The 25,920-nt window shown below is 43.1% G+C and overlaps 1 protein-coding gene across 1 annotated transcript in view; it reads right to left on the reverse strand.

The window, feature by feature from the left end:
- Window positions 1-2,965: 2,965 nt before the first annotated feature.
- GPR87 (G protein-coupled receptor 87) overlaps window positions 2,966-25,920 on the reverse strand; it is a 121,242-nt gene continuing 98,287 nt past the window's right edge. The window contains exon 2 of the mRNA XM_069618386.1: window positions 2,966-4,096. Coding sequence (XP_069474487.1) covers window positions 3,057-4,088 — 1,032 coding nt within the window. The 5' untranslated portion in view covers window positions 4,089-4,096 and the 3' untranslated portion in view covers window positions 2,966-3,056. The remainder of the gene's footprint in view (window positions 4,097-25,920) is intronic.

The following is a 25,920-nucleotide window of genomic DNA, read 5'->3' on the forward strand; positions in this document are numbered from 1 at the left end:
TTTCTTTCGTTGTTGACTGTGTGTTCAAAAAACAATCCTTTCCTCCATATTCTTATATCTCTACATGGAGGCTCTGAGAATCTAACTGTCTAAGCAACACATCACTATACATCAGTATGCTGATGACACACATGACTGCCTCAAGATATCATAAGCCTGGATACCTCCCAAAGCAAAATAATACTAAGAGCCCAGACATCAGCCAGGTTTGCTAATAGCCTTACCTACCTCAGTCTGGGGCAGGCCTTTGGGGTAATGGTGTGAAACCCCACTATCTCGAGCCTAAAAAGGCTTGAACAGGTAGACTGTTACCTCTAAATCCCACGCCAGAGCTCCATCCTTCATGCTACAGTGTAAATAGTGCAGATGACGGTGTTATTAGCAGCAATGCCCTGTTTTCAAAACGGCAAATTGCCTGCTAAAAAACTTGATTTGTTCCTATTTTTCATTTGCCATCATTTTCCAAAATGGCACAAGATTAAGAAGGAGTTTCCAATGCTTTCCCAGGCATACACTCCCCAAAGAATGGTGTCTGGCATTCCAAAGTACAAGGATTCACTCAGCAGATCTTATTTTTCCAAGTTTAGAGCAGAATTAGAACACTACATTCTAGCTCGACTGCCAATGCCAGCAGGGTAGCACAGCAAATTAAGTGTTCACTTTGCTTCTTTGTTTTGCTTGCATGGCACACATTTGAATCCTGGCCAGGCAGATAGTCCTTCATCCTCCCAATGTCGATTGAGTACCAGGATGGGTAAGAACAAAATTGGTGGGGAGCTCAGCAGAGGGCTGAGCAGGGCTGGAGGCATGGTGGGCACTCTGCAAACTAAATCAGGAGTGCGTCATTAGTTCTCATTCACTGCTCTTCCTCACTGACCGTCCCTCCCAGGTTATCCTGGACTCTTTCTCCTCTCCCATATCTATCTCCAGCTGTTGCATCCCCCAGGGCTCCAACCTTTATCCCTAGTTCTTCAACATTTATCTTGCCCCAAATACACACCTAATTTCCACATACTCCCATCCCTTCCACTGCTATGCAGATGAGACGCAACTCTTCTTTAAACTTTCCTTTGATCCTCTCCTTACCTCCTTCATCATTCCTGACTGCCTATCTGCCATCTTGTCCTGGTGTGCCTCCAATAATCTCTGCCTCTATGCCAGCAAGACTGAGATCCTTCCCATTGGGAATCCTGCCCCCCTGTTCTCCTTCTCACTCTGGCCACCCTCTATGGGTTTGCCCCTTCTCCTTCATCTGAAGCCAGAAACCTGTGAGTCATCTTTGACTCCTCCCTCACATCCAGGACCTTGACAAGAAGGCCCACTTTCAACTCCACCTCCTCAAAGGAATTCTTCCTTTCCTCACTTTTGCCCAGAAGCTCAATATAAGCAGAACTCTGGTACTCTCTAGGCTTGACTACTGCAATAGCCTCTTCCTTAATCAACCCTCTTCCTCTCTACGTCCTTTCCAGCTAATCCACAATAGGGTTGCAAGACTTATCCTTGGCCCCAAGCCCACTGACTGTATCTCTCCAGCCCTAAAAATCCTCCACTGGCTCCCAGTTGCTGCAATGATTACATTCAAAACCCTCTGCATCATCCACAAGGCTGTATGGGACCGGGGGCCACACTATCAACTGGCTATCAGTAAATATGCTCCCTCCAGATCTTTACATTCCTCTGGCACCAATTCTCTGCATGTCAAGCGATTCCCTAAACAGCAAGCTTGTGGGCGATCTCTTTCCTTGGCAGGCTCCCTCCTATGGAACAGCTTCCCCCTTCCTCTTGAGCCACATCTCAAATTTCAGAAGATCCTCAAGACTTTCCTTTTCAACTTCTCCTTCTCCCCCTCCCGCCTTTGCTAAATCCCACAGTCACCGAGATTGGTGACCAGGCCCCCTATGTGTCCTCCTGGGTCCTGGCCTCACACCGCCAATCGCTTTCAGCCCCCCACTCCCAGCACTTGCCTTGGCGCCCACTGGCCTGTAACATCACAGGGAAGCATTTATTTATTGGCAGTTGACCACTCACCAACTGATCTCTGCCAGTCACTTAACAGATTGCAACTTACTCCCTAGCACTTCCCTCCTTATTCCTAGCACTTACCCCCCTTATCCTCTCTCTTGCTGCACTTGCACGCTCTGAATGCTCACAAGGCCTAGTAGGACCGCCTCTCTCTTTCATTGTTATATTTGCCTTTCATTCTCAGGTTCCCTCCGTGTTGCCCTGTGGGCGCTTTGAAGCACAATTTACTTGATGTATAAGCGCCTTACAAATGCACAATATATAAATAAAAGTTGCTCCAGGGTCTGTAATTGCAGGATGTCAATTTGCCATTACTTTGTTTCGGTAGCGCCGGATGTGATCAAAGTCAAGCCCTAAGTGGTATTTGGTTTACTCTACAAGCATATTATGTTCACAATTTAAATCAACTTCCTATAATCAAATGGACCTTTACTCAGGAAATGTTCCCTAGGTTTGGGCATTTCTTTCTCTGAACTTACAAACCCCACAACATTCCTTCGCAATTCCATTAATCGATAAACATCTTATTTCAATGAATGCCTTTTGCGGCATTCTCCCACAGCAGTCCCCAAAAAGGATTATTATGGGAGGGTGTTATTGTCAGACGTAAGCAGGCCTTGTGATTTTGGCATAACTTCCCTATACATATATTTATCCTGACCTAGGCAGGTAGGTCTCCTGAAAGTAAACAAAAAAAAATAAAGATTACATTATTATTGCGTTTGGTTGTATGTTTGTTATTGTTTTTGGTTGATGTTTAAGAAAATGTTAATAAAATATTAAAAGAAAAAAAAGATTACATTAAAAAAAGAAAACTTGTAGTTTAAAATATTATTTGCATATTTGCAAAAAAGCAAACACACATTTTTAATCACACTACAACAATAACTATTGCCTTGTGTATATCCATTTGTTTATACGCTTACAATTAAGGGACCAGAAAAACCAAAAATAAGATTTTTAATGAACACATTGATATTTACAGAGTGTATTGTTCCACACCTACACATTGAAGTCATAGTCCTATGAAATAGTTATCCTTCGGTATATTCACAAAACACGCGGACTTCTGATCTCCGCACGCTATGAAGGGATCTAATGCTTTCACTTCTGGATTTGATATTCGATTTGTTGAACAACTTTTGAGAAAAGGAAGTGCACATCAAGAAATAAATTATTGGGTCAAGACAAACATTGCAGGCAGACAGAAAGAGTGTGGCTTCCTTGAAATAATACCAAATTATATGACTGGATCCTTCCACAATGGTATCTAAGTGACAAAACATGAGTGGGATTCGACACAAATGGTAGGGGAGGAAGCATGTGAAAAACACAGCCACGACAACACGTATGCTTTGATTGTGTTTTCGCCTTCGATTTGATGAGCTCATGAACTGTTTGGTAGATTTTCTTATGTGTCTGGAAATTGAAATATAGCATGCAATCAGCACAATCAGCACTGCTATGAACAGGAACATATCTATGTAGGTTACGGCTTCATGCCAAGCTACTCCCATGGGACTCTTAAACTGTATGCAGTCATGTGGGTTGTCCTGGCTTGGCCAGACGTTTGTTAAGATCACATTTGGCATGGTTAGGGTTATCATGCCCATCCAGACGCATGCAGCCAAGATCTTTGTGAAATTCATGCTGTACATCTTCGAATTCCCAAATGGTTTCACCACTTTGAGGTATCTGTCGATGCTAACTAGCCCGAGGAAGAGGATGCTGATATACATGCATGTGTAAAACAGGACGGTCGCGTATCGGCAGACGATGAAATTCATCTTCCATGGCGCGATTCCTGAAGTTTGAATTATTTTGAACGGGAAAGTCAGGGTCATCAGAAGATCGGCCACAATAATGTTTTTCAGGTAGAAGATGAAGTTGGTTGTACTCTTGATGTGGAAGAAAACCCATGCCGCTAGGCCATTCAGAAAGATGCTGCCCAAGAAGATGACGAGGTAGAGCAGAGGCAAACCGATCCGCACCAGCTCGTTTTCATGTGAAGAACTCCCAAGTTGATCTACTGTCAAATTAGATGGGTTTATGATGTTGTGATCCATGTAATATCCTGTGGAATGCAAACGAGAAAGACTGTATTAGCAGGTTCATCTTATCTATTAACTGCATATGATCATTCTAAATGATCATGTATGCAAAAATAGCTTATAAGGAAATGAACGATGTCTAATATTTACTTGAAATCTAAAGATTCGTACAGTTACAATGAAAACATATAAAATGCTTTAGATTCCCTGAATGTTTCCATTTTTAACAAGTAAGTCGCTCAGCATAACAATTACATCATCCCCAACAAAGTAATATGGAATTGTTTAAAACTTTAACCCAGGAGTAATGCTATGCCTATTGCTACATGCAACCCGATCAAAAAGCATAATCTTCTCTTCATTGTTTCCTCAAAGTCTACCAAATTCCACTCATCTGAACGCAAGAGTCTTATAATTCATTAGTATCGTTGTCATGTGCGTCCAACAATCAGTTTGCTCCAAACCTAGGCAGAATCTTATGATCCAAACCCGGGTATGAAGCAACCTCCGCACTGCAGGCCATTTTCCCTCGTGCTCACTGCTCCGCTGTCAGTCTGCTGACAACCACCACCACCTCTTCCCAGCACCTGGCAGCCCCCACCTACGTGATGCGGAATCCTAGCATCACACCCCACCGTCCACTCGTGGCCCTGGACACTATGGAAATGGAAGAGGGGTTCCACACAGAGCCCCTCACCCCCCATTTCCATGGCAACCATGTTAGGTGAGAGTGCATTTGTGTGAAACAACGGTTCAGGCGCAAACAGTGTTTCACACAAATATATTGCTGTTCAGAACCCGGACTTAGACTCGGGATGCTAATTGTTAACTTCTTCAGTTGGAAACAGGGCAGGGGGCCCTCGCTCCAATTGATCCTATAACTCTGGCCAATGGGCTGCTGCCACCCAGTGAAGCTCTCAGAATGGGTGTTTCTTGCTATATTCAAAGTGACCAACATCATGGGAATGCAAATACTGTGTGTCTGACATCACAAGCAGTCCTGGCTATTCCTTGGAATGCGCCTGGTGAAGAGAATTGGAGATGCTCATTTAGCACAAAATTATAAAAGCATGGTTATTAGCAGGTGGTGAAGACATATGTAGGTATTTTGAAGAGATAGTACTATTGGCAAAACTTGCAATGACACTATCACAAAGAAACCACGTTAAATAACATGCATGATTGATATATTGTTGAATTGTTCTGCTTCAAGATAAAATCTGAACAATGTGCAAATAATAATAGCAATCATAACAAAAAATCATAATGAAAATCATAATCATAGGACATGGGAATTATTGATCCTCTCTGAGCCTTTCAGATTGCTCACCTACACTTAATAAAAGAGAGAGGGGGAATGTGCCACAGCTGAGACGTCTTCATGATTCACACTGTGTCGGGGAAGGTGTTAGTTGAGCATACACTAATGTATCATATAATGGCAAGTGGCTGTTATGCACTGTACATAGTTAACGCAATGTTCCATGTTCAGCATCCATAGAACCTGGGACCTCTGAGGGAGGCCTGGAGTTTGCAGAGGTTCCAGGTAAGACAGTTGCTGGAAGAAGAGCTGATAGGTCGCTACTCAAGGACCTCACTGATTAAACAGAGGTTTAACATTTACACTTATGTTTCCTGGAGTTCTTACCTCAACAGAAGGTAGTCATGGATTAACCAGTAGAGCATGTGGGAAAATGAGCTGAGAATTTAAATGAAAACACAGCTCGTCCAGCTTCCTCCCTCATTACCTCCAGTCCCCACTAATGTAACATCTCCACCCAGCGTTGCACTGTATGGCAATACCTAATACTCTGGTGGTGTGTATAGACAGTGGGAAATCAGTTGGAAATCAGCACAGGAGGGGAGACTGGGAAGGCAGCTGCAGGACACAACTAAGCTTTAGCAGAGTTCTTGATAAAATGTTAGGGTGTTTGAATGTGTGCAGTTCGTCAGGCTAGAAAGCTACTATACTCTTTTCCATTATTATCGATATTTAGGATTTGTAACAATGTAGAATGGGGTGCAGGTTTTTGGGGAAATGAAGGTTTCTTACTTTTCTCTTCGTTTTTCTTTTTAGTCTTTTATCTTTTTTGATTTATCTTTTATAGGCTTGTCTTTTATTTCTGTAGAATTGTTTATAAGATAATTGTATTTTTATTGTGGTAAATCGGCATAATGTTGGTTTTTATATTTTGTAAACATCTACTTGATCCAAACAAAATAAAAATAAAAAAGGATTTGTATTATACACAAGTCCACTGGGATACAGGAATATTTTACACATCACGTTATCCTTTAATTGGGACTCCATTATACTGTCTTGTCATTCAGCATGGTGCAAAGGTTGGAAGAAAGTATCTAGTAATGAGAAAACGGTCCAAATGGACATACAGCAAAATGGGCCCTTAAGTGGATGGGCAAATAGCTAGATGCCGATACATAAACTCGGGAATCAGTGTAAAAAGACATTGGCATGTGCGAATGTTGACACATAAATACACCACTGAAATGGAAAAATTCAGAATGGGGCACATAGGTGCAGCTCCAGCAGCATTGAGTCACAGAGGAGATGACTAGAACAAAACTGATGTTTTATGAGGAATCACTCATCTCCAGTTAATGCTGGACTTTGGCCATAGAGCGTACAGCTATCAGGTTCTGCTAAAGTCTGTATGGTTCTACCTCTAGTGTTTGGGCAGCTGGAGTACAAGGAGTCACTGGAAGGTAAAAAGTCACATCTCCATGTATTTTCTCAGTGTTTCACTTAACCCATTCCTCAAAGTATCTCGTCTCTGCCACTAGATTTTTATTCTGCTCCTCCGTCTTCCTCGAATCTTAGTAAAACATTAATCACCTGTGAAGTCTGTCTACTTATTACACATAATCTCACTATTGCTTAAATGCTCTACCTGGAAGGACTGAATAACCAAAGAAGAGTGAAAGAGAAAACGAATCAAGTTATGAGGGAAAATGGTGCTACAAAAGAAAAACCAAGGTGTAAAGAGAGCCTATAAGGATTATAATACTCTGCTCCTTTCATCATTTTAACAAGAGAGGTGGCCGAGTATTACAAAATGTCGGTTTGTCTGCTGGAACCAATGGATAAAACCAAAAAGAGGTTTAAAGTGCTTAGCAGTGTCAATCAACTCCAGCAAACCATCAACACAAGCGTTAGTCTAGATTTGTTTGCCAAATTGGCGTTGCATTTTTTTTTTTAAAAGATCTTTGCAAAGTGCATACACTGTTGGTTGACTGCTTCATGGCATTGTGGTGGTGAGGGGGTGGGGGAAAGGCAGTGGGTGCTCTAGCCAGTTTTTCTTAAAGAGGGTTCAAGCATCAGTTGATAACCTTGCAGGATTCAGATCAACCATTTGTGGTAAAAGAAGTGTTTTAAGGGGATCTAAAAGAAATAAGGTTGTATGTGCAGGGGAGAAGTGTGATAGTTTCATAGTGTAGATTCTTGAATATTTAGTTTTCTGCCAAATCACTCCCTTGCCAGAAAGACTACTGGCTTTGGGTGATGGATTTCAAAGGTCTTCTTGGCTGATGGGGTGCCATCAAACCATGCCAGTAGTCAGGGGCATGGTCTAATCTATTTTTAAAGTGAATCCTCCATCGTATTGTCAGCCAGCGGCAAACTTTCACAAAAGGTGTGGCGTGATCAGTGTGCATTAGTCCCAGGATGAGGCAAGATTCACAGTTTTGGATCCTCTGGAACTTGGAAATAGACTGCACAGCAGAACTCTGAAGATCCAGTTAGAGCATTCTGTGCATAGGATGACAACAGTTAGTATTAAGGTGGTGTTCTGGGGATGTGTTAATAACAGAATGATCCACCAAAGTCTGTGGAGACGGTAGAAGGAGGTCTTGATGACATTATGGGCCTAAGTCACAGAAGCGATTAATAATGGCAAAACCCCATTGGATAACACTCTGTGAACACGGGCCTATGTATTTAGGACTTAAATAAAAATGTGTTGTCAAAGATAAATCACACATTTCGTTCTTTAGGAGACAAGCTAGTGAGTGGATCCACTGAAAATTGTCAGTCAAAAGGAAATCAAATAGGTGCACTTGATCCCACCAGCACAACCACTAATTTTGCACAACTGACACTGAGGTGTTGCTGAAGTGCAATAAGTGTGAGAAATCTTTACCAATAAGCTATTATTTTAAATACAAGAAATAGCTATCGATTCAGTGATCTAAATAATTGAGACCTTGCTCAGCGGCCGTATATATTTGGCATACATGTGGAAGCTGTTGTTGAAGTTTTCAATTATTATAGCGAGTGGTGACATATTCATGTTAGTGACCTCTGAGCGACCCGGCACACAATGTTTGTGGTCTGTGATAAAAAACAGTCCCAGTGTGACATTGTGTGTTCAGTTTGAGAAGAATGAAACAAGAGCCACACAATATCTCCTATCCTGCAAGTCATTGATTAGTCGGGTAAGGCAACCTCCAAGGTTGACCATGGGGAAAGGGGGTGAGGAGGGCAAAGGACCAGCCTGGCCTTTATCCCAAGCAGTGTGGAGCTCCATCCTGGTGTACATGATCAATGTTTCTCTTTTCCAACATGGTCGTGGACTGTACTAATGTCAACAGGGCATTTATTTTGGATATTGTTTTAGTGTCACTATGTGTTTCATCATATAACTTTATTTCGTCCGCAAGCCATAAAGGTTTTTTCAACACATAAAACAACATTTTCAGCATGAATATTTCAATCAAAATTTATCAGACTCCAGAGAGACTAAATTAAGAAACCTGAAAGACCAATTAGTAGTTGTTCAAAGCAAATGAATGAGAGCTACATCTCATTGTAAGCCTGGGGAAGCCAGTGGGGGCTTCAATACACCATATATCATGAATATATAAATTGATAGGTGTCACCTAATAGTCTTTTCGGAAGTCAGACAGCATTAGCTCTGGCCGCTGGAGCGATCTTTCCAAAGGGTTAGCACTTATGTTCAATCGCACCACTTGCCGGAGGTTCACATCTTCGATAAAAGTTCATTATATCCTATGCGATACAACTTCCTGTTTTGTCAAGGGGTCCTGTTCCATCGCTTCCTGTGATGGCACTTCGTGCTGGGGTCAAATGACATCAGACGTCAAGGGTCATGTGATGTCACATCGGCTACCCCAAGCCTTTTGGTAAAATGACGTCCCTGACTATGCTGCCAACTCTTATCAACAATTGCCTCAGGAAAGGTTTCTGTTGTAAACCGTTCAGCGTGTGTTGCCCTCCTCATACCCTTCCACGCTTTGCTGCTGAACTTGAAAGCATTACATTTGGTGATGCTGATTGCCTCACATACCTCAGCCACTGAAATAACTGACAGGGCATTTTTGTTCATTCTTGGTACTGGTGTGCTATGTAAACATTCACTTGGCCTCAACTTCAGACGCAAGCTGCAATGGTTCAATAATGAAGCCAAGATCAGAGCATCGTCCGCCTCTGTGTAGGCAGGTTTGAGTGTTGCATCACATGCCAAATCAGCCTGCTACTAATTATACTTCCTTAGTGATCATCAGAGCTTGCATTTTCTTTTCCCAGCATGCCCCAATCACTGCCCCCCATACCTCAAAGTGTGCAAAAAAGGTTAAAGAATTTCAAGTGCTAGTGTCAGGTCTTGTGCTAAGCCAGGTCGAGTCCGAGTAATTGTTTAATCAAGCTGCATCAGTACGAATGATCTTACATACAGGTAGGTGGTGTTTTGCATCACAGATCTGCTCAGTGAGCCCTAATTCTATTGTATAAGTGATCAGCAAAGACCTGAAAAGATTTTTTTCTGGCATGCCCCAAACACATTTCCCCTTCCCTCGCAGTATTTAATACATTTAAAGAAATTTAAATGATCATGTCAGATATTGCATTCAACCAGGTCAGGTGAGCACACATGAAATCAAGCTACCACTGGAAAATTCCTCCTCAATTCCTTAAGGTGGTATCTTGCCTCAAAATACCCAATTACACTGTCACTAATGCCACTGTCTCACTGATGAGCAAGACCCTGCAATCAATTAGGGCCCGTTTCATGGAATATTTGCCTGGTTGAAAGTAAATTTGCACTGCTCAAAAGTGACTTTGCACTGCCGACCCAAACCCTGATTCATGGAACCGTGCAGTTCAAAATGACTTTGCACGGACTTTGCACTGCAAAAATACACTTTGCACAGTTCCATGAATCAGTTTGTGTCGGCAGTGCAAATTCACTTTGAACCGGGCAAATATTCCATGAATCAGGCCCTCAGTCTATTCCCAGCCCACCCCAAAAGATTGTACTCATCCCTCAATGTCTGCTAATACATTTAAAACAAACTCAAGTGCTCATGTCAACTATTATCCTAAACCATGTCATGATTCGTGTGAGCACACTTTCAACTTGTCAGCTTAGCACACATTCCTTCTCAGTCTGGGCAGCTGCTATGTTGCACCACAAACCCAACTACCCTGCCACTACTGCCACTGCCTGAATGATCAGCAGGAACATGCCAACATGTTTTCCCAGTACACCCCAAACACGTGTCCACTTTCCTCAAAGTGTGCTAATGAGAATACAAGTGCTCTTGCTACCCATTGCACTTAACCAAGTTGTCTGGGAGCGTGTGTTCAATCAAACCACCCAGTCTACATTTCTCCTTCATCTAGGGAGGTAATGTGCTGCAGCACACAACCTCCGACACTAATGCCGCCCCCTTCTCCGATCAGAAAAACCCTGTAAAATATTTCTTTCCCAGCATGCCTCAATCACATATCCGCTTCCCTCAAATTGCGCTAATATATTTAAAGGAAATTCAAATGCTCATGTCAGCTAGTGAGTTCATCCAATGTATGCGTCACTGAGCTTTCAATTAAGGCTCTCATGAGCAAATTCCTCCTCAATCCAGACAAGTGATGTGTTGTGCACACGCCCAATCTTCCTGCTAATGCCATTGCATAAGTGATTACCAAGGCACTGCAAAATAATTTCTTCCCAGCACATCCCAAACACATTTTCCCTTCTCTCAAAGTGTAATTATATTTCAAGAAACGCAAGTGCTTGTGTCAGCTATTCTGCGCAATCTAAAAGTTGTGACTCGGGAGTGAATGTGAATTCAATGAAAGGCAACCCCATGGAAATTCCTCATTCCCCATATCCAATCCAATCACTCTGCAGCAAATGCCACTAATTACGGATTAGCAGGCACCTGCAAATGTTTTTCCCAGCATACACCAAACGTTTTCCCCTTCACCTTCCAGTATGCTAATACATGTAAAAGAAGTTCCAAGTACTTGTATCAACTAATGCGCTCAACCAAGTCACGTGTGAACATGCGTTCAATCAAACCACCTTAGCCACTAGGTCCATGCCGCTGTGTTGTGTCCGTACAACTTTCATTCATCGCCCGTTTTTTTTCTGCTTACTTATTTGCTGAATACTTTCGGCCGGAAAAACTCATTGAAAAATATGGGGGTGGCTAAGGTCATGTAAGGGGTAGGGTGGAAGGAGGATAGATAATAAATACCATGGAAGGGGGTGTTCCTCAAAATTTTAAAAAAGAAATTCAAGAGTTTTTTCAGTGAAAACATGTTGGCAAAAAACTCTGCAAAAAGAAATCCAAAGTTGAATGAACATAGAACCGTTTTGTCACATACCCAATCACCCTCACATGTATGTCACTGCCTGGAGATTAGCATGGACCTTTCAAACATTTTTTGGCTACCATAGCCCGAACACTTTACCCTTTCGCTCAAAGTGTTCTAATAAAAAGAAAATGTAGTGCTTGTCGTGGCTATTTCCCTAAACAAAGTTATGACCCATGGGTGAGTAGAAGTTTTCATTGAAGCTGTCCCAGTGCAAATTCCATTTGGTGTATTGTGTCACAAATTGAACCAGTCGGCCATGAATTAAATTCAAGACTGCAAACATGTTTCCCAATAAGCCACAAACACTATCCCCCTTCACTCAAATTCGGCCAATACATTTAAAAGAGGTTTGCATGCACCTGTCAGTCACTGCTCTAAACCAGATTGTGTGCAAGCGCTCAATAAACCAAATTTCTCCAGCACAAAATATGCAAGCAACTTGATGATCGGCCTTGCAGACAAAGTGGAATCCATCTCAAACAAAATTCCCAAGCCTTATCAAGGCCTGCATAGCCTGATTGTTTTAATGAAATACAGAAAAATCCTTTAAAACATTTCCACAAAAATAAAAAATAAAATTACATTCTGCCAATACTGCCTAATATTGCACCTTAATATCATGCCTGAAAGAACTGCATCAAGTAAAATGGTGCAAATCTGAAACAGCATCAAACCTCACTGTCATAACTCTCTGAAAGATTCCCAGTGACCACTGAAGCGTTCCAGTATCAAGTTCCTTTAACTGATATAGGCAGGTGACTCTGGCCCAAATCTCTTAAACATTCAAGAAGATTAGCGAATTCAGTGTTTGATTTTTAACATATTTGACTAACCTTGATCCTGATACCATGAGTCAAAACGCTGTGTAAGATCATTATAAGTGGGACTTTGAAGTTTAAGGTTTAAAAAAATATGTTTTTTTGGTGTTGTTCACAAGTAGGAAAATATAACTCAGTAAGGGGCTTTCTTCAAATAAGATTTCAAACAACAAAGTATCCTGATTTAAAAAACTATTGGTGTGATAAAGTTTTAGTTTTTTTTTTAATTTCTCAATCCAGGGACTTGACCCTAATGTAGCCTCACTTCATTTTTACTCACTGCCTTGGAGGATTCATTGTCACAACACTTCCTGCTTCTCCATCTTTAGATTTAGGTCCTACACATCTCACCCTGGACTACTAGGAGAACCCTTGCCATAGTCTTGGGTTCTCAGGTGTGCTTGCACTACAAGCCCACATAATAGCAGATGTTTGGGTTGGGCAATATTGGGAAAAAGCTCCAAAGCTTCACTGTTCAGTGTGCCTTCTAACTTTCGAGCTGTTCTCATTCTACTCAATCTCTCCTCTGCCTTTGACATGGTCAACCACTCCATCCTCATAAAACGGCTCCATGATACTCTGGGCATCTCAGAGCGGGCACTGGATTGGCTGACCTCTTTCCTAACTAACTGTTCATCCCAGGTTATTCTGGGCACCTTCTCCTCACCTACCGCGTGCTGCACCCGTGGGGTCCTCAGGACTTCAATCTCTCACCCTGGCTCTTTAACACTTAATTTGCTCAGCTGGCACTCCTCATGTCCTCCTTCTACCCCAACTTCCAGTGTTACGCAGATGACACACAACTCTTTTTCAAACTTCCTGCAGACCCACTTCCATCTTCCATCATCCTGGACAGCCTAGCTGCCATCCAGTCCTTGTACACTTCCAGCGATCTCTGCCTCAATGACAGCAAGACTGAATTCCTTCTAATTGGGTCCCCTGTTCCCTCTTTCCTCCCCTCACACTGGCCATCCTGTATGGGCTCTCCCCCTTCTCCTTCATCTGAAGCCAGAAACCTTGGAGTCATCTTCGACTCCTCGCTTTCCTTCCTCCCCCACATTCAGGACATTGCCAAGAAGTCCATTGCCAATACTTTCAACTCTTCCTTCTCAAAGGGATTCTCCCTTTTCTCACTTCCCCTCAGAAGTTCAATGTTACCAGAGCTCTGGTTCTCTCTAGGCTAGACTACTGTAAAGGCCTTCTCTTGAATCTACCCTCTTCCTCTCTATGAGCACTCCAGCTAATCCAGAATAGGGCAGCAAGACTTATCCTTGGCCTAAAGCCCAGCCAGTGCATCTCTCCTGCCCTAACATCTCTCCAATGCTCCTGGTTGCTGCAAGGATCACGTTGAAATCCCTCTGCATCATCCACAAGGCTGTTTGGAGCCAGGGACCACACTATGTGCAACTTGCTCTTACTAAATACTCTCCCTCTAGACCTGTATGTTTCTCTGGTACCAACTCTCTGTGTGTAAAGTGTTTCTCTAAACAGAGGGCCAGAGGCCGATCGATATTTCCTCAGCTGGCTCCCTCTTATGGAACAGCCTCCCTCTTCCTCTATGTCTTGAGCCGGACCTCCTCAAATTTCAGAAGCTCCTCAAGACTTTCCTTTTCACCCCTTACCCATTCTCTCCATCTCTGCTAATCTCACAGTCGCTGTGATTGGTGACCAGGACCCTTATGTGTCCTTTGGGGTCCTGGCCTGCCACACCCAATCGCCTCCAGCCTCCGCCTCCACACCGTACTTGCCTTGGCACTTGCCAGCCTTCGCCATTGTAGGCCTGCACTTATGCAGTGACATGGCGTGTCTGTGGAAGTGAACGGTCACCTGGTGATCATTTAGCAAGTTGAAGCCTGTGCTTAATTTTTAAAGGTGAAACACCTTTCCATCAGGTAGATGGGTGGGGAGAAAGTTCCAAAGTGTTGGTGCTTTCAAAGCAAAACTATTCCCCTTTAGCGTAAAGTCCAGAAGGAATGTTCATTTGAGAAAAATGCTCAACAACTGCATGCTTGTTGAAAAATATCTCAATATACCCACTTAAATATGAAAGTGTAGCTAAGTCGTTAGTGAATGTCCTTTAAAGTGAGGGTGCAGTCTAATCTGCATGTTAATTACGTTTTGAAAATGTCTATGACCTCTTGCCAGCATGGTCAGTCGTGTTAATGGGTGTTGCAGTTCAAAACATCTTAAGAGCCGCATGTTGACTTATTTCTCAAAGTAAACTCATTTCATAATATGATACCAGTCGTGTGGTATGCACTGTGCCTTTCAGTTATGTTCAGATAGTTATTTCACATGGTTCCAAAACATAGCTCTGGTTGTGTGTGTTGTCGCTGTTATCAACCAAGGTGTTTTCGCAAAATAAACAGCAGTTTGGCGTCCAGCTGTCGCGAGAGTCCTTGGCAGCCATATTAGTGGCCGAGTGTGTGCATGCCCTCGTCTCTGCAGATATGGTGATACATGACGCACTGCTTAGAGCATGCTCACTTGAGCTTCAGAAGCCGGTTTTAAAGCATAACTGACTTGTAGGCAGGGGTGTGAATTCTTCTATTCGAGCGGTCTTGCAACCTGCGTCTCCAGATGTTTTGGATTCAAACTCTCAACATTCTTTACCAAAACGAAGCTGGCAAAGGTTGATGGGAGTTGTAGTGCAAAACACATGGAGAGCTAACGGTTCCAGACCTATGTAGTACATGCAGCATCAACAACTGCGGCCTGCAGCGTTTTCTTTGAGCAATGCTTCGTCTGCCTGCGAACACAAAGAAATGATTGGCACGGCATCTTAGAACACATGCACACAATACTCCTCCCAATCACTGTCAGTTGACAAAAGCGCATTGCCTCAGGGTAAAGCAGTGTTTGAATCCGTGGAATTAAGTAATGCAGCTCTGCTGTCCCCTGAACAAACCCAACTCTCCAGTCCCTTTCACTATGGCATTGCTACTGGGAACACAGCCAATGCAGAGGGCCGCATGTATACCGTTTGTAACTGCCGGTCGTGGGGCGTTCTCTCTTGACTCACTCTCTGAAGGCACACACCTTTCCTTCTCCTTCTCACAAGGTTCTTTTGGGCCTTATCAGAAGTTGGGTGGTGCAGGAAAAATGCAGCAGTAATCACGTTACCAATGCATTACCGCACCACCCAACCATGAGTTGGGCAGGAAGTTGGAGGATTCACCTCGAGCTCTGAGCTGGAGGTAAATCTGCTACTTTCCACCCATTTTCGGCGCAATTACGGCAGTGCAATTATAATTGCTCCGAAAATGCCCCATTGAGTTTTATGGCCTCCAAAAAATAAATAGGGACTTACACCGCCACCACCATTTGTGATCCGGCGCAAGTGATGGTAACAGTAATTGAGTTGGACGGTATTCGGTAGATTTACCACCAGGATACCAGCCAACTTGTGATGAGGCCCTTTATATAACAAGCTTTAGATAGGCACAGAAAATAATAGTGGGCTCGTTGCCTATTACATGCCACACCCCATATATCCGTAACATATACTTAGGCTCCCTCTGCTAGGTGTTACATCACTGCCCAATAGCCAAAACTAATTAAGTAGGGCACATTCTGTACACAACTTAGGGATGGCAGGTGCGAGAAGGGAGTATGGATGCCTACTTGATATCAAGGCAGGAGCCTGAGAGAGAGCAGGATCCCCCGACAGTAGGTTTTCCACTCACTCTCAAAGGGGCAGCCATGATTACAGTGTAGGTAGCTGATGCATGCAGGAGTCATGTAAACACCTACACATTGTTCTGTGTGCATTGCTTGAAGCTGTGTTCCTATCATAAGCAGTCAAAACAGAAGAAATTATAACTGACTTTGTACATTTATGTTTAATGATGTCAAGCTTTACATTGCAAGTGTAATAGCAGTCAAATGTACTATTTTTATTTGCTCCATAGCACAAAATCTTGATAATGTATGGCCTGTGTTCATTGGAAGAAAGGGTAACTGAGGTACAGGCAGTGAAACTGATGTTCTGAATATTACACAACGTTAGTCAATAAACACACTGGGATTTGGACCAGGTGGCAGAACATTGAATTCCCCTGCACGCCAGATTCCCAGCACAGAAGGACATTCACTGCTCGGGGGCGGAATCCGAGCAGTTTAGGAAGAGGGGGGAACGCAACAGCGCTGTAATGCCACAGGGCCTTGTACAGCTCGACCTCTAACATGATAGGGCAGCCTGTTGGTCCTGAAAGAGAAAGAGCAAAGCTGGTGTTAGTAGAGAAATGGGGCCAGCAAAGATGTGAAACCTGCTCTAGTGATGCATGCGGAGTGGAAGCATCAGGTTTCTCCATACTGGTCAGAATCTACCACAGTTGAGTTAGAGCATCTCCTGTGTGCATTGCCAGTAGGGGGCCCCATACGTTTTCACCTCCTTGATTACTCGCAACTGATTCTGCCTTGCGCGCAAGGACAAAGAAGAGGGCGAGGATTTTTTATGGGCTGGATTACAGTGGGTTGGTCGGCATTTGCATCCTGTTAGAATGTCCATTTCGCTGGCAATCTGCTGTTACTCACCGTGTCGGAGACGCTGCTCCCAGGACTGCCATCCCCAGAAGGCAAAGCAGTGACTGTTGGGCAATGTGCTGCCCTTTGACCCACTTGTTGAGTATTTAAAACACTCCTGGGATGCTATAGCACTGTTTTCCATTTCTCTGGCAATCTGCTGTTACTCACTGTGTCGGAGATACTGCTCCCAGGACTACCATCCCCAGAAGGCAAAGCGCAAAACACTCCTGGGGCATGAAGTGCAAAAAGCGCAGCCGTCAACTGGCCGGTCACAGGCAGTATCGCTCCTCACTACCATAGATCCTAACTTGAGTAGTGTGTATCTGCGTCCTCGTCTGAATTTCTGCCTGCAGACATCCATTTGAACCATTACACTATATCTAAAGAATAATCTAACACAATGTTCTTCCTTCAGGAGAACGATCACCTTCTTGCGGCTCTCCAACAGTGTCCAACAATTGTTCTTTCTCAATATAAAATACCAGGGCAAATGACTCCCTTCCAATGGCTTACTGGTTTCACCCAATCTTTTATCCAACGCTCAGAAGAATAACTCCCTTCTCCTGGTGTACACTTTTCTATTTTCCAACAGCACCAGTGGGAATGACTCCCTTCCCCTGGTGTTATTCTATCAAATTCAAAACAAGGGCAAGTGGAATGACTCCCTTCCCCGAATCACCGTTTTATTGAGTCGTTTATCAAAAAGGTCCAGGAGAATGATTCCCTTCTCCTGAGTTGCATGGTTCTAGTTTCCAATGGGACAAGGGGAATGACTCCCTTCCCCTGGCTTCTCTTTAAAGTCCCAGACCCTTCTCTGGTGGTCCATGGTCTCCCCACTGAGACAAGGAGGATTTTCTCAGATACAAAGGTCACATACTCTCCCATTGGGGTCCTTGGTGGCTTTCAGGCTACCACCAACACGAGGAAGATTTCCATGGAAGCAAAGAAAATACACTCTTGCGTTGGGTTCCTCAACCCTTTTATGGTGGCCAGTGGTCTCGGGGCTACCACCAACACAAGGAAGAGTTATGTGGATGCAAAGATCACACTCTCTCATATTCGGGTCTTTGATCCTTCTCTGGTGGTCAGTGGTTTTGATACTGACTTGAGGAAGATTTCCTCTGATGCAAAGTTTACTTTTGCTCTTTTCAAAATCAGGGGACTGTTCCCAGTTCCACTGATCCATCTTCATGCCTCTGCACATCCTCTCTGTGTTAGTACCTGAGAAAAAGGTATTCATGTTATTTATCATCTTCTTCTTCCCAGTACTTTCAAAAGGATCTTTCTTGGAGGTATTGCTATAACATATACTTTTCTGCTCAATAAGAGGATGTGTGGTGGTGTGACCAGTGTGGTGACTGTGTGATTGGACACTGGGGGGGGTGACTATAGGGCCTGCACCTTAGGTGGTCGTCCTGTTCCCCAGGAGGGGATTTCATCCCCATGAGGTTCTGCCACATTTTATACCACCCTTAGGAGGACTATCGGGTAGAAGACTCGCCTCCCTAGCCTCATGAACAGGGGCTCCCCGTGGGGAGAAGTGACGACACCTAGTGATTCTTCACAGCATCTGTTTATTGTGTCAAGCTATTTTCTCTCCAGTTATGTTCTGTTGTTAATATTATTGAGCGTGGGATTGTGAATGAGCGTATTAAAACATAGTGATTGTCACTTCAAAATATATCTGTACAATGAGTGACACCTGGAAGTTGTATGCCCTTTATTTCAATCTAAAAAAGGGATCTACAGAGGTGCCAGAAAAGACACCTATGTAAAAATCAGCCTGCGTAAAATAAGAGCGGTGAAACAAAGCTGTACTGTACTATGACATAAATTAGTGCCACCTGAATAGTTTCACTGGGCAAATGTGTCCATGCAATCTGTACCAAGGAGTTTTTAACTATTGCTAAAGCAGACTTTCTGCTCTTTAGAGCTGGTATTTAATCTGCTGATGGAACAATGTTTCCGTAATTCTGCAATATACTGAAAAGGATTATATGTCTCCTGGTTACACTGGTTTTACTGGGAGGTTCAGGTTTATTCTTAAAATCATAATGTGAATGTTTAGAAAAGGTTTTGTATTTTTAAAACTGTTTATTGGATGTGAAATAAACATATACCATGAAACAAACAAATTTCTAATATACATCACACAGATTCATAAAAATATAGTATGTGCCATGCCGAATAACAAAAGAATTAATGTAAGAAAACTAAACAGGAATATAGAAAAAAAATCAAATAAAATAAAAGAATGTCAGAAAAACCCACCCACCCATAGGTTCAGAATGACTTCCTGCACTCCGTTTCCTTTCAATATTTTCCTAAAATGTATTGATGATTGGTACTTTGTATCACATTTCCAAATCTTTAGTATCCTTCTTCAATTGTGGGTGTTTCCATATGTTAGTATGATTCTACATATAAAGGTATGGACCTCAAATGAGGAAATGTGATGTGAGGTACTAATAATCAATCTGGTAGAGGCAGAAAAAGCAAAGGTCTACCCCAGAAAGAACAGACAAGTGATGACTAAACTGTGACAAAGTTCAACAAACGATAGCACAGGCTTGATATCCAGGTGTATCCTTAGGTCCACAGACAAGCAAAGAATACACTGAGAACAGTAAGGCCTGATTTACAGAAATGATTTAGTTCCATTGAAAACATTTTTTGCAAATCATTCTCTAAGAGCGCAACAAAGTACAACAGAGACACAATCTATAGTATACATCAGCAAAGACAATTAAGGAATAGTGCAAAGTACATTCAGCGCATTCATAAAGGACAATCACCTCCTGGATACCAGGAGAATGATTTAACTCCATTGATGGAGTTGTTCGCTAACATAATTTGACAAATTTTGCCCTGTGGTGAATCCCATGTCGAAACACGTGTTGGCAAGTTGCTGAGTTTATAGAAAAATGTCAGGAAAGTTCAGGAAGCATTTGATTTTGTGTGACCATTTGGGAACAAAGATTTTTTTTAAAAATGAGACACCAAAGTTTATGCATCATGTAATACTGACTTATTTGTAACTAAGTAGGCTAATTATTGAATGCTGAGAAGTGAGGGCAAAGATAAACAAGGAAAAACAGGTGTTAACGTTAGAAATATGGGACACAAGACAAAGTGCCCGAGTGTGCTGTTATTGCAGCTAAACCCAAGAAAACAATTGTCCTCAGTACAGAAAATTGCATTACCTGAATCTATGCTCAAAGTCATTGATTTCCTTCAACCTTATAGCTGGGGCCCTACAAGAAGGCTTAATAGGCAAGGTGTAACATTGAAAAGGCCCTGATATAAATGAAGTTCTGATCCATCATACCATAGCATGTATTTCTTTCTGCCTTCTACTAGGATTTTTTATTTTCTCTGGTTGAGCATCACCAACATGTATTTCAGTTCGACAGAACAATTACTGTTTATAAGTGTCACTCTATCAGCCCATCAATCTCTTGATAATCATTCAACATTTGTCCAATATCTCTCAGAAAAACTGTTAAAAGAACGTGATGGATGATATTAGTGCCTTTAAGGCCTTCCTTAAGGTTTCTGATGGAAATGTTCCCTCTTCGAGTGCAGTTTTCTCGGTTTTTACAGTGCAAGGTCAAATCTTCAGTGAGGCGATGTAGGTTCTTTCAACTGGGTGTCCCTTTAGCTATTCTTGTTGCTAATGTTTTGAATCACCTCCGCTCTCCTCAATCTTCTGAACATAATTGTGCATCTCTGCAAAATAACTCACAAGTTTGTGTTTCATCGGTTTAAATTAATCTTGGAATGTGTGTGATAGTCGTTTGGAAAGGCTTCAAGTAGTAAAGTCTGCTTTTGTCATGCTATCTCACCTGCTGACACTGAGGTCTTTTAGATGTGTTCATGGTGGTTTATAGTCATTTGGTCGAAAACAAAAATGTCGAAAGTCAAAATGTAGAAAAAAAATGTCGGAAAAAAAAGTCAAATTTCTTTTTCAATACTTTTTTTTCGAAATGGGGGGTTCCCCCCAACCCCCCTTTTTCTATTTTTTTTTATTTTACCCCTTTTTTTTACTTACCGAACCCAAAAAAAACATAAATAAAAAAATAATACATTCGACTTTTTTTTTCGATATTTATTTTTCAAAATTTTTGTCATTCGACTTTTTGACTGACCACCGTTCATGGTAGCAGTAGCTCTGCTCTTTCAGGATGTCCAGGAAATATGACTAGGGTCCAAATAGCGCCGTACATCACTCTGTCTCATTACCTTGCATTGTGATGGCCCATCTAGCATCAGGACTGAGCTGGACCATCACAATTCACCTCTGTTCACAGGGACGCATGGGTGGCAAAGGAAAATCAGGTTTTGGAGAATAAGGGCTTCAAACAATGCAATGCAGAAGGGTTGCAGGGGACGCACCCACTCAGGCAAGACTAGCTGGGATGCGCAATCGTCTGCAATCATTGGACTTGAAGGGGAAAGAGAGCGACATCCAAACCATAAATATAATGCAAGCTAGCCGTTTGCTGATGGAAAGTGGAGACCCTTCATGAAAAACAACAATGGTGACTACACCTTAAAAGATGAAGCCAAGCAGCCAACTGTAGGTCACAGCGGGGGAGGCAGGGAGAGGGTATCCATTAATTGCAGTCAAGATCAGCTGTAAAGGCACAGGCAGGGGAGCAGTATTCAAGCTACACTTTCAATCTAAGGAGTTGTATTTTCTACCCCTGGGTGCACAGATTGAAACACAAGTCTCTTCAAAAAGCCCCACTCTCCACCTCCACTCACCCAGGTTCCTAGGTGAAGATTACAAAATCTGATCACCAATGCAATGGAAATCATCTAAACCTGAATTCTTCTATAGATACTTTTGAGGCTGCTGGTCAACATTCACCTTCTCCTGACATGTAAATGCAATCAACAGTATGGGTGAGAGAATAGCTAGGGTGATGTTAAGCAATGATTATGCAAGAAGCCAGCAGTGGTATGCTATTGCGGATTTACTTTGATGTATCCACAGAACTGTAGGAAAATAAATTGTAGGGGTAAACAAAGACATATAAGCACGTATCTCGTGAAAGGCCTACATTTTTTAATGTTCTATCCCTCAATAGATGTTTGCTTTTCTTTTTTGCTGTGGCAGTATGCTATGGAGTTATTCTGTGTATACAATAATACTAAGGGCATTGTTGGAGCCAATATTACTTACCTTATTCTATTGAACTGACCAAATACCACCTAGTCCCATAATGAATTTGGCAGAGAATTGAAATCCTCATGTTAGGTCACCCCAACAGCAAACGTGGGGACCTGCTTGGCTTTGACTGGGCCTTGTGAGGTTGCTGATAAACAGCTGCTCCCACTTCGAATGCAAATGCAAGTTACAGATGTTGAGGAAGCCGAGTATCAGCTAGACACATATTTGGGAGAATGGTCACAATCTGCTGGATTAGTCTGTCTGAAAACCTTTTTTAGTAGTACTGATTCAAATGAAGAGTTGGAAAGGACCACTACTAAGGACCAGGCGCCTGTCTTTGCCTGTCCTTTCTTCAGCAGCTTGTCCTCCCTGCAGCAGCAACAGCCACCGAGGGCTGAAGCCCCTGTTGCCTCAACGCCGGAGATGAGCAGCCACGTCACCCCGCACTTTCTTTCGTGCTGGGGGTAAGCCGCCCAGTGCACACAGCCTTTACTGCACACAAGCTGTGCTCTTTTCTTCTTTGTTTGCCCATCCACGCAATTATTGTTTTTTCCACGTTTAAAAATGGGTTACGAATCTACACGAGTCAACCCAAAATGGCACTGCTATAATTGCTGTGCATCCGTGTACATGCTGCCTAGCAACGAGTGCTACAACAGCTGATTGGCCGTACCGGAGCCCCTTCGCCTACTTCCAGGCCAGAGAAGCACCGGAAGGCGAGAGCCGGGTCCCACTCACAAAGGACCACCACTAAGGACCAGGCGCCTGTCTTTGCCTGTCTTGCTGCGTCCGAGCCGCGAGGTGCAAACCCCTATTAGTTTGTGTCCAGCAGCTAGCAGAACCTCAGCACTTGCGTACTCCCGCTCGGGCCTCCATAACGCCCTCCGTGCCCTCTGCACCCTCAGGAGATCGCCACTTGCAGCTCAACACATGCCCATCTGAGAGCCCGCACAACGCTCCCTCATGAACCCATGCCTCGTATGCACCCGAGGCCTACTGTCACAAGACACGGCCATCGTTATATGGACACATTGGGTCTCACCATGAACTATACTAGCACGTGAGTTACACCCTAGTGCCTCTACTAAGTCTATATATTCTTACCATGAATGCCACTTCATTACGCTTTTATGTATTTGGCCATAACTAAATAATCCCATCAGTAAATGTCCAGCCACATGACCATGTATTGATTATGCTACGGCTTTAATTGCAGTTAATAGATACAATCTGTGCATTTTAAATCGTCACATTTCTACTGACACTAGTTATGCTTAGTCAAGCCCTCTATGTCCAGGTCTAGCTGCCATACCATCCATTGTTTGCCCATGACCCTCGCCAAACGCAGTGGACTAGCACTATCCAAACTCCTTCAATACAGGAAACCATAGGAACGCCATAGGAACACTGTTTTTGCACCACACTCTGTAATGAAATAAGTGCATTTTAGGCACAACATAGTTCCCACACACCTTAGCCCTAACAAATTTAGCCTACCTTCACGTCCCCTACGTTCCAACTCGGTGTACCTTTGTACTCAACTACCGCCGAGATAGAGTTCGACACAGGCCCTTACGCACATAGTACCCACTCCCACAATGTACACACCTTTGAGCCACATGCCCCTTACCTCCAGCACAACAAGCATCATATACCTCCTGCTCTTACTACTAGCAATTTATCAACACCACTCACACCAACACCATGGCACTATTGCAATGTCCGGCACAAAACTCCCTACCTTGCACTACTCTTGAGAGAAATGTTAGACTCCGCTCAAGACTTGCTAAACTCTATGAACCACTAGCTAGAAATCTTGCATCTATCAACAAAAGATCCAAACCTAGACCTGTCATACCCCCCTTTTTAACGAAACACCAACCCATTCCAACTACCACCAACAGCACATCCCCCAATACCCAAACTACAACCGGCCCAAAGTCACCTAATTTAGCAAAATCCAACCTCAAGGGCGGCCTAATAAACTCTAGATCTTTAGTTGCTCACTCTACAGAGATAGCAGACATCGTTCACGCTGAACACCTAGACTTCCTAGCAGTCACTGAATCTTGGATACATGCCACGGCACGACCCGCCCTCTCACTGGCTATACCCAACGGATATACTTTACTGCGACCAGACCGAGTCGATACTCGGGGTGGAGGTATTGCACCCATAGTGAGAGACAATCTACCGTGCAGGTTAGTGCCACCCCCAGACATTAATTCCTGCGAGATCATGACAGCCAAACTAAACATAAACAACACCAAAACCCTCTCTATCGACCTGATCTATAGACCTCCAGGCCCTATTGGGACCTTTGAAGAGGACTTATCAAATATCATTTCCAATAATCTAAAAGATTCCTCTCAAGTCCTATTACTCTGTGATTTGAACTTGGGCTACAACCACCCCAAAGATACACATGCATCCAATGTGGCTGATATCCTTGTGGAACAAGGTTTTACCCAAACAGTGCTTGTCCCTTCACACAGCAAAGGCAGAATACTGGACTGGGTAGCAGACTACAACTGCAATGCTGTGATATCCTCCATATCTCCCCAGATCTGGACGGACCACCACCTCATAACCTTCACCCTTACTACTGCCAAACCCACCTTGCCACCTGTACCTCTTGCACCTGCCATTCCTACCCGGAATAAAAAGAACATTACTTGTGATAAACTTCTCCCCCTTATCCTCCCCACACTCAACGCGATCCCTGAAAACCTGCATCCCGAAGCTCTGGTCAAGGAATTTAACCACATCATGACTACTGCTTTAGACTCTATTGCACCTCTCAAACTTAGACAAAGCAAACCCAAAGCCCATCTCAATTCCTGGTACACTACATACCTAAAATCATTACAGAAAAAGAAAAGGCAATGCGGGACATCCTGGCGAGCACAACCGTCCGAGGAAAACAAAGCCAATCTCAGTGCCATCGCAGCCTTATACAAAAAAGAAATCATCCTAGCTAAACGGGAAACCTATAATGCTAGAATATCCCAAGCCAATTTCAGCATGAAAGAACTCTTTGTCATCCTCAAAGAGTTAGAAGCCCCTATCCCAGTGCCAGACAACTGTATCAAGGAAAAACTCTGGTGCTCCAACATTCAGCAAGCTCTAGCTAACAAAGTCACAACCTTACAAGCCAAAATTGCCAAGAAAAAAGCCACACACTCCGGTAATAAGCCTACCAGTACTAACCTAGAGCAACCTAGTAACTCGGCCAATCACCCCAGATTTAAGTTCTCTAAAGTCACTATAAAAGAAACAGAAAATACTATACTTTCACTTAAATCTTCCAATTGCCAAGGTGATCTATGCCCTGCTCAACTTATAAAGGACGCAGCCAGAGACCTGGCCCCCTTTATCACAAAACTCATCCACTCGTCTTTCTCCACCAATAGCATCCCATCCAATCTCAAGGAATCATGGGTGCTTCCTCTATTGAAGAAGCAGACTCTAGATCCACTGATACCTACAAACTACCGCCCAATTACGACAGTGCCTTTTCTCCTGAAGATCTTAGACAAGATGGCACACTCCCAGATTCAAAAATACTTGGAAACCAACTCTTTACTAGGAACTAGGCAATCAGGCTTTCGACCCCAACATGGAACCGAAACAGCCCTTATAGACCTCAAGTCACAGAGAGACGAACTTAGAGATAAAGGGAAATCAGCC

This window comes from Ambystoma mexicanum, chromosome 10 (assembly GCF_040938575.1).
Source record: "Ambystoma mexicanum isolate Mex_15411 chromosome 10, UKY_AmexF1_1, whole genome shotgun sequence".
Taxonomy (NCBI): Eukaryota; Metazoa; Chordata; class Amphibia; order Caudata; family Ambystomatidae; genus Ambystoma; species Ambystoma mexicanum.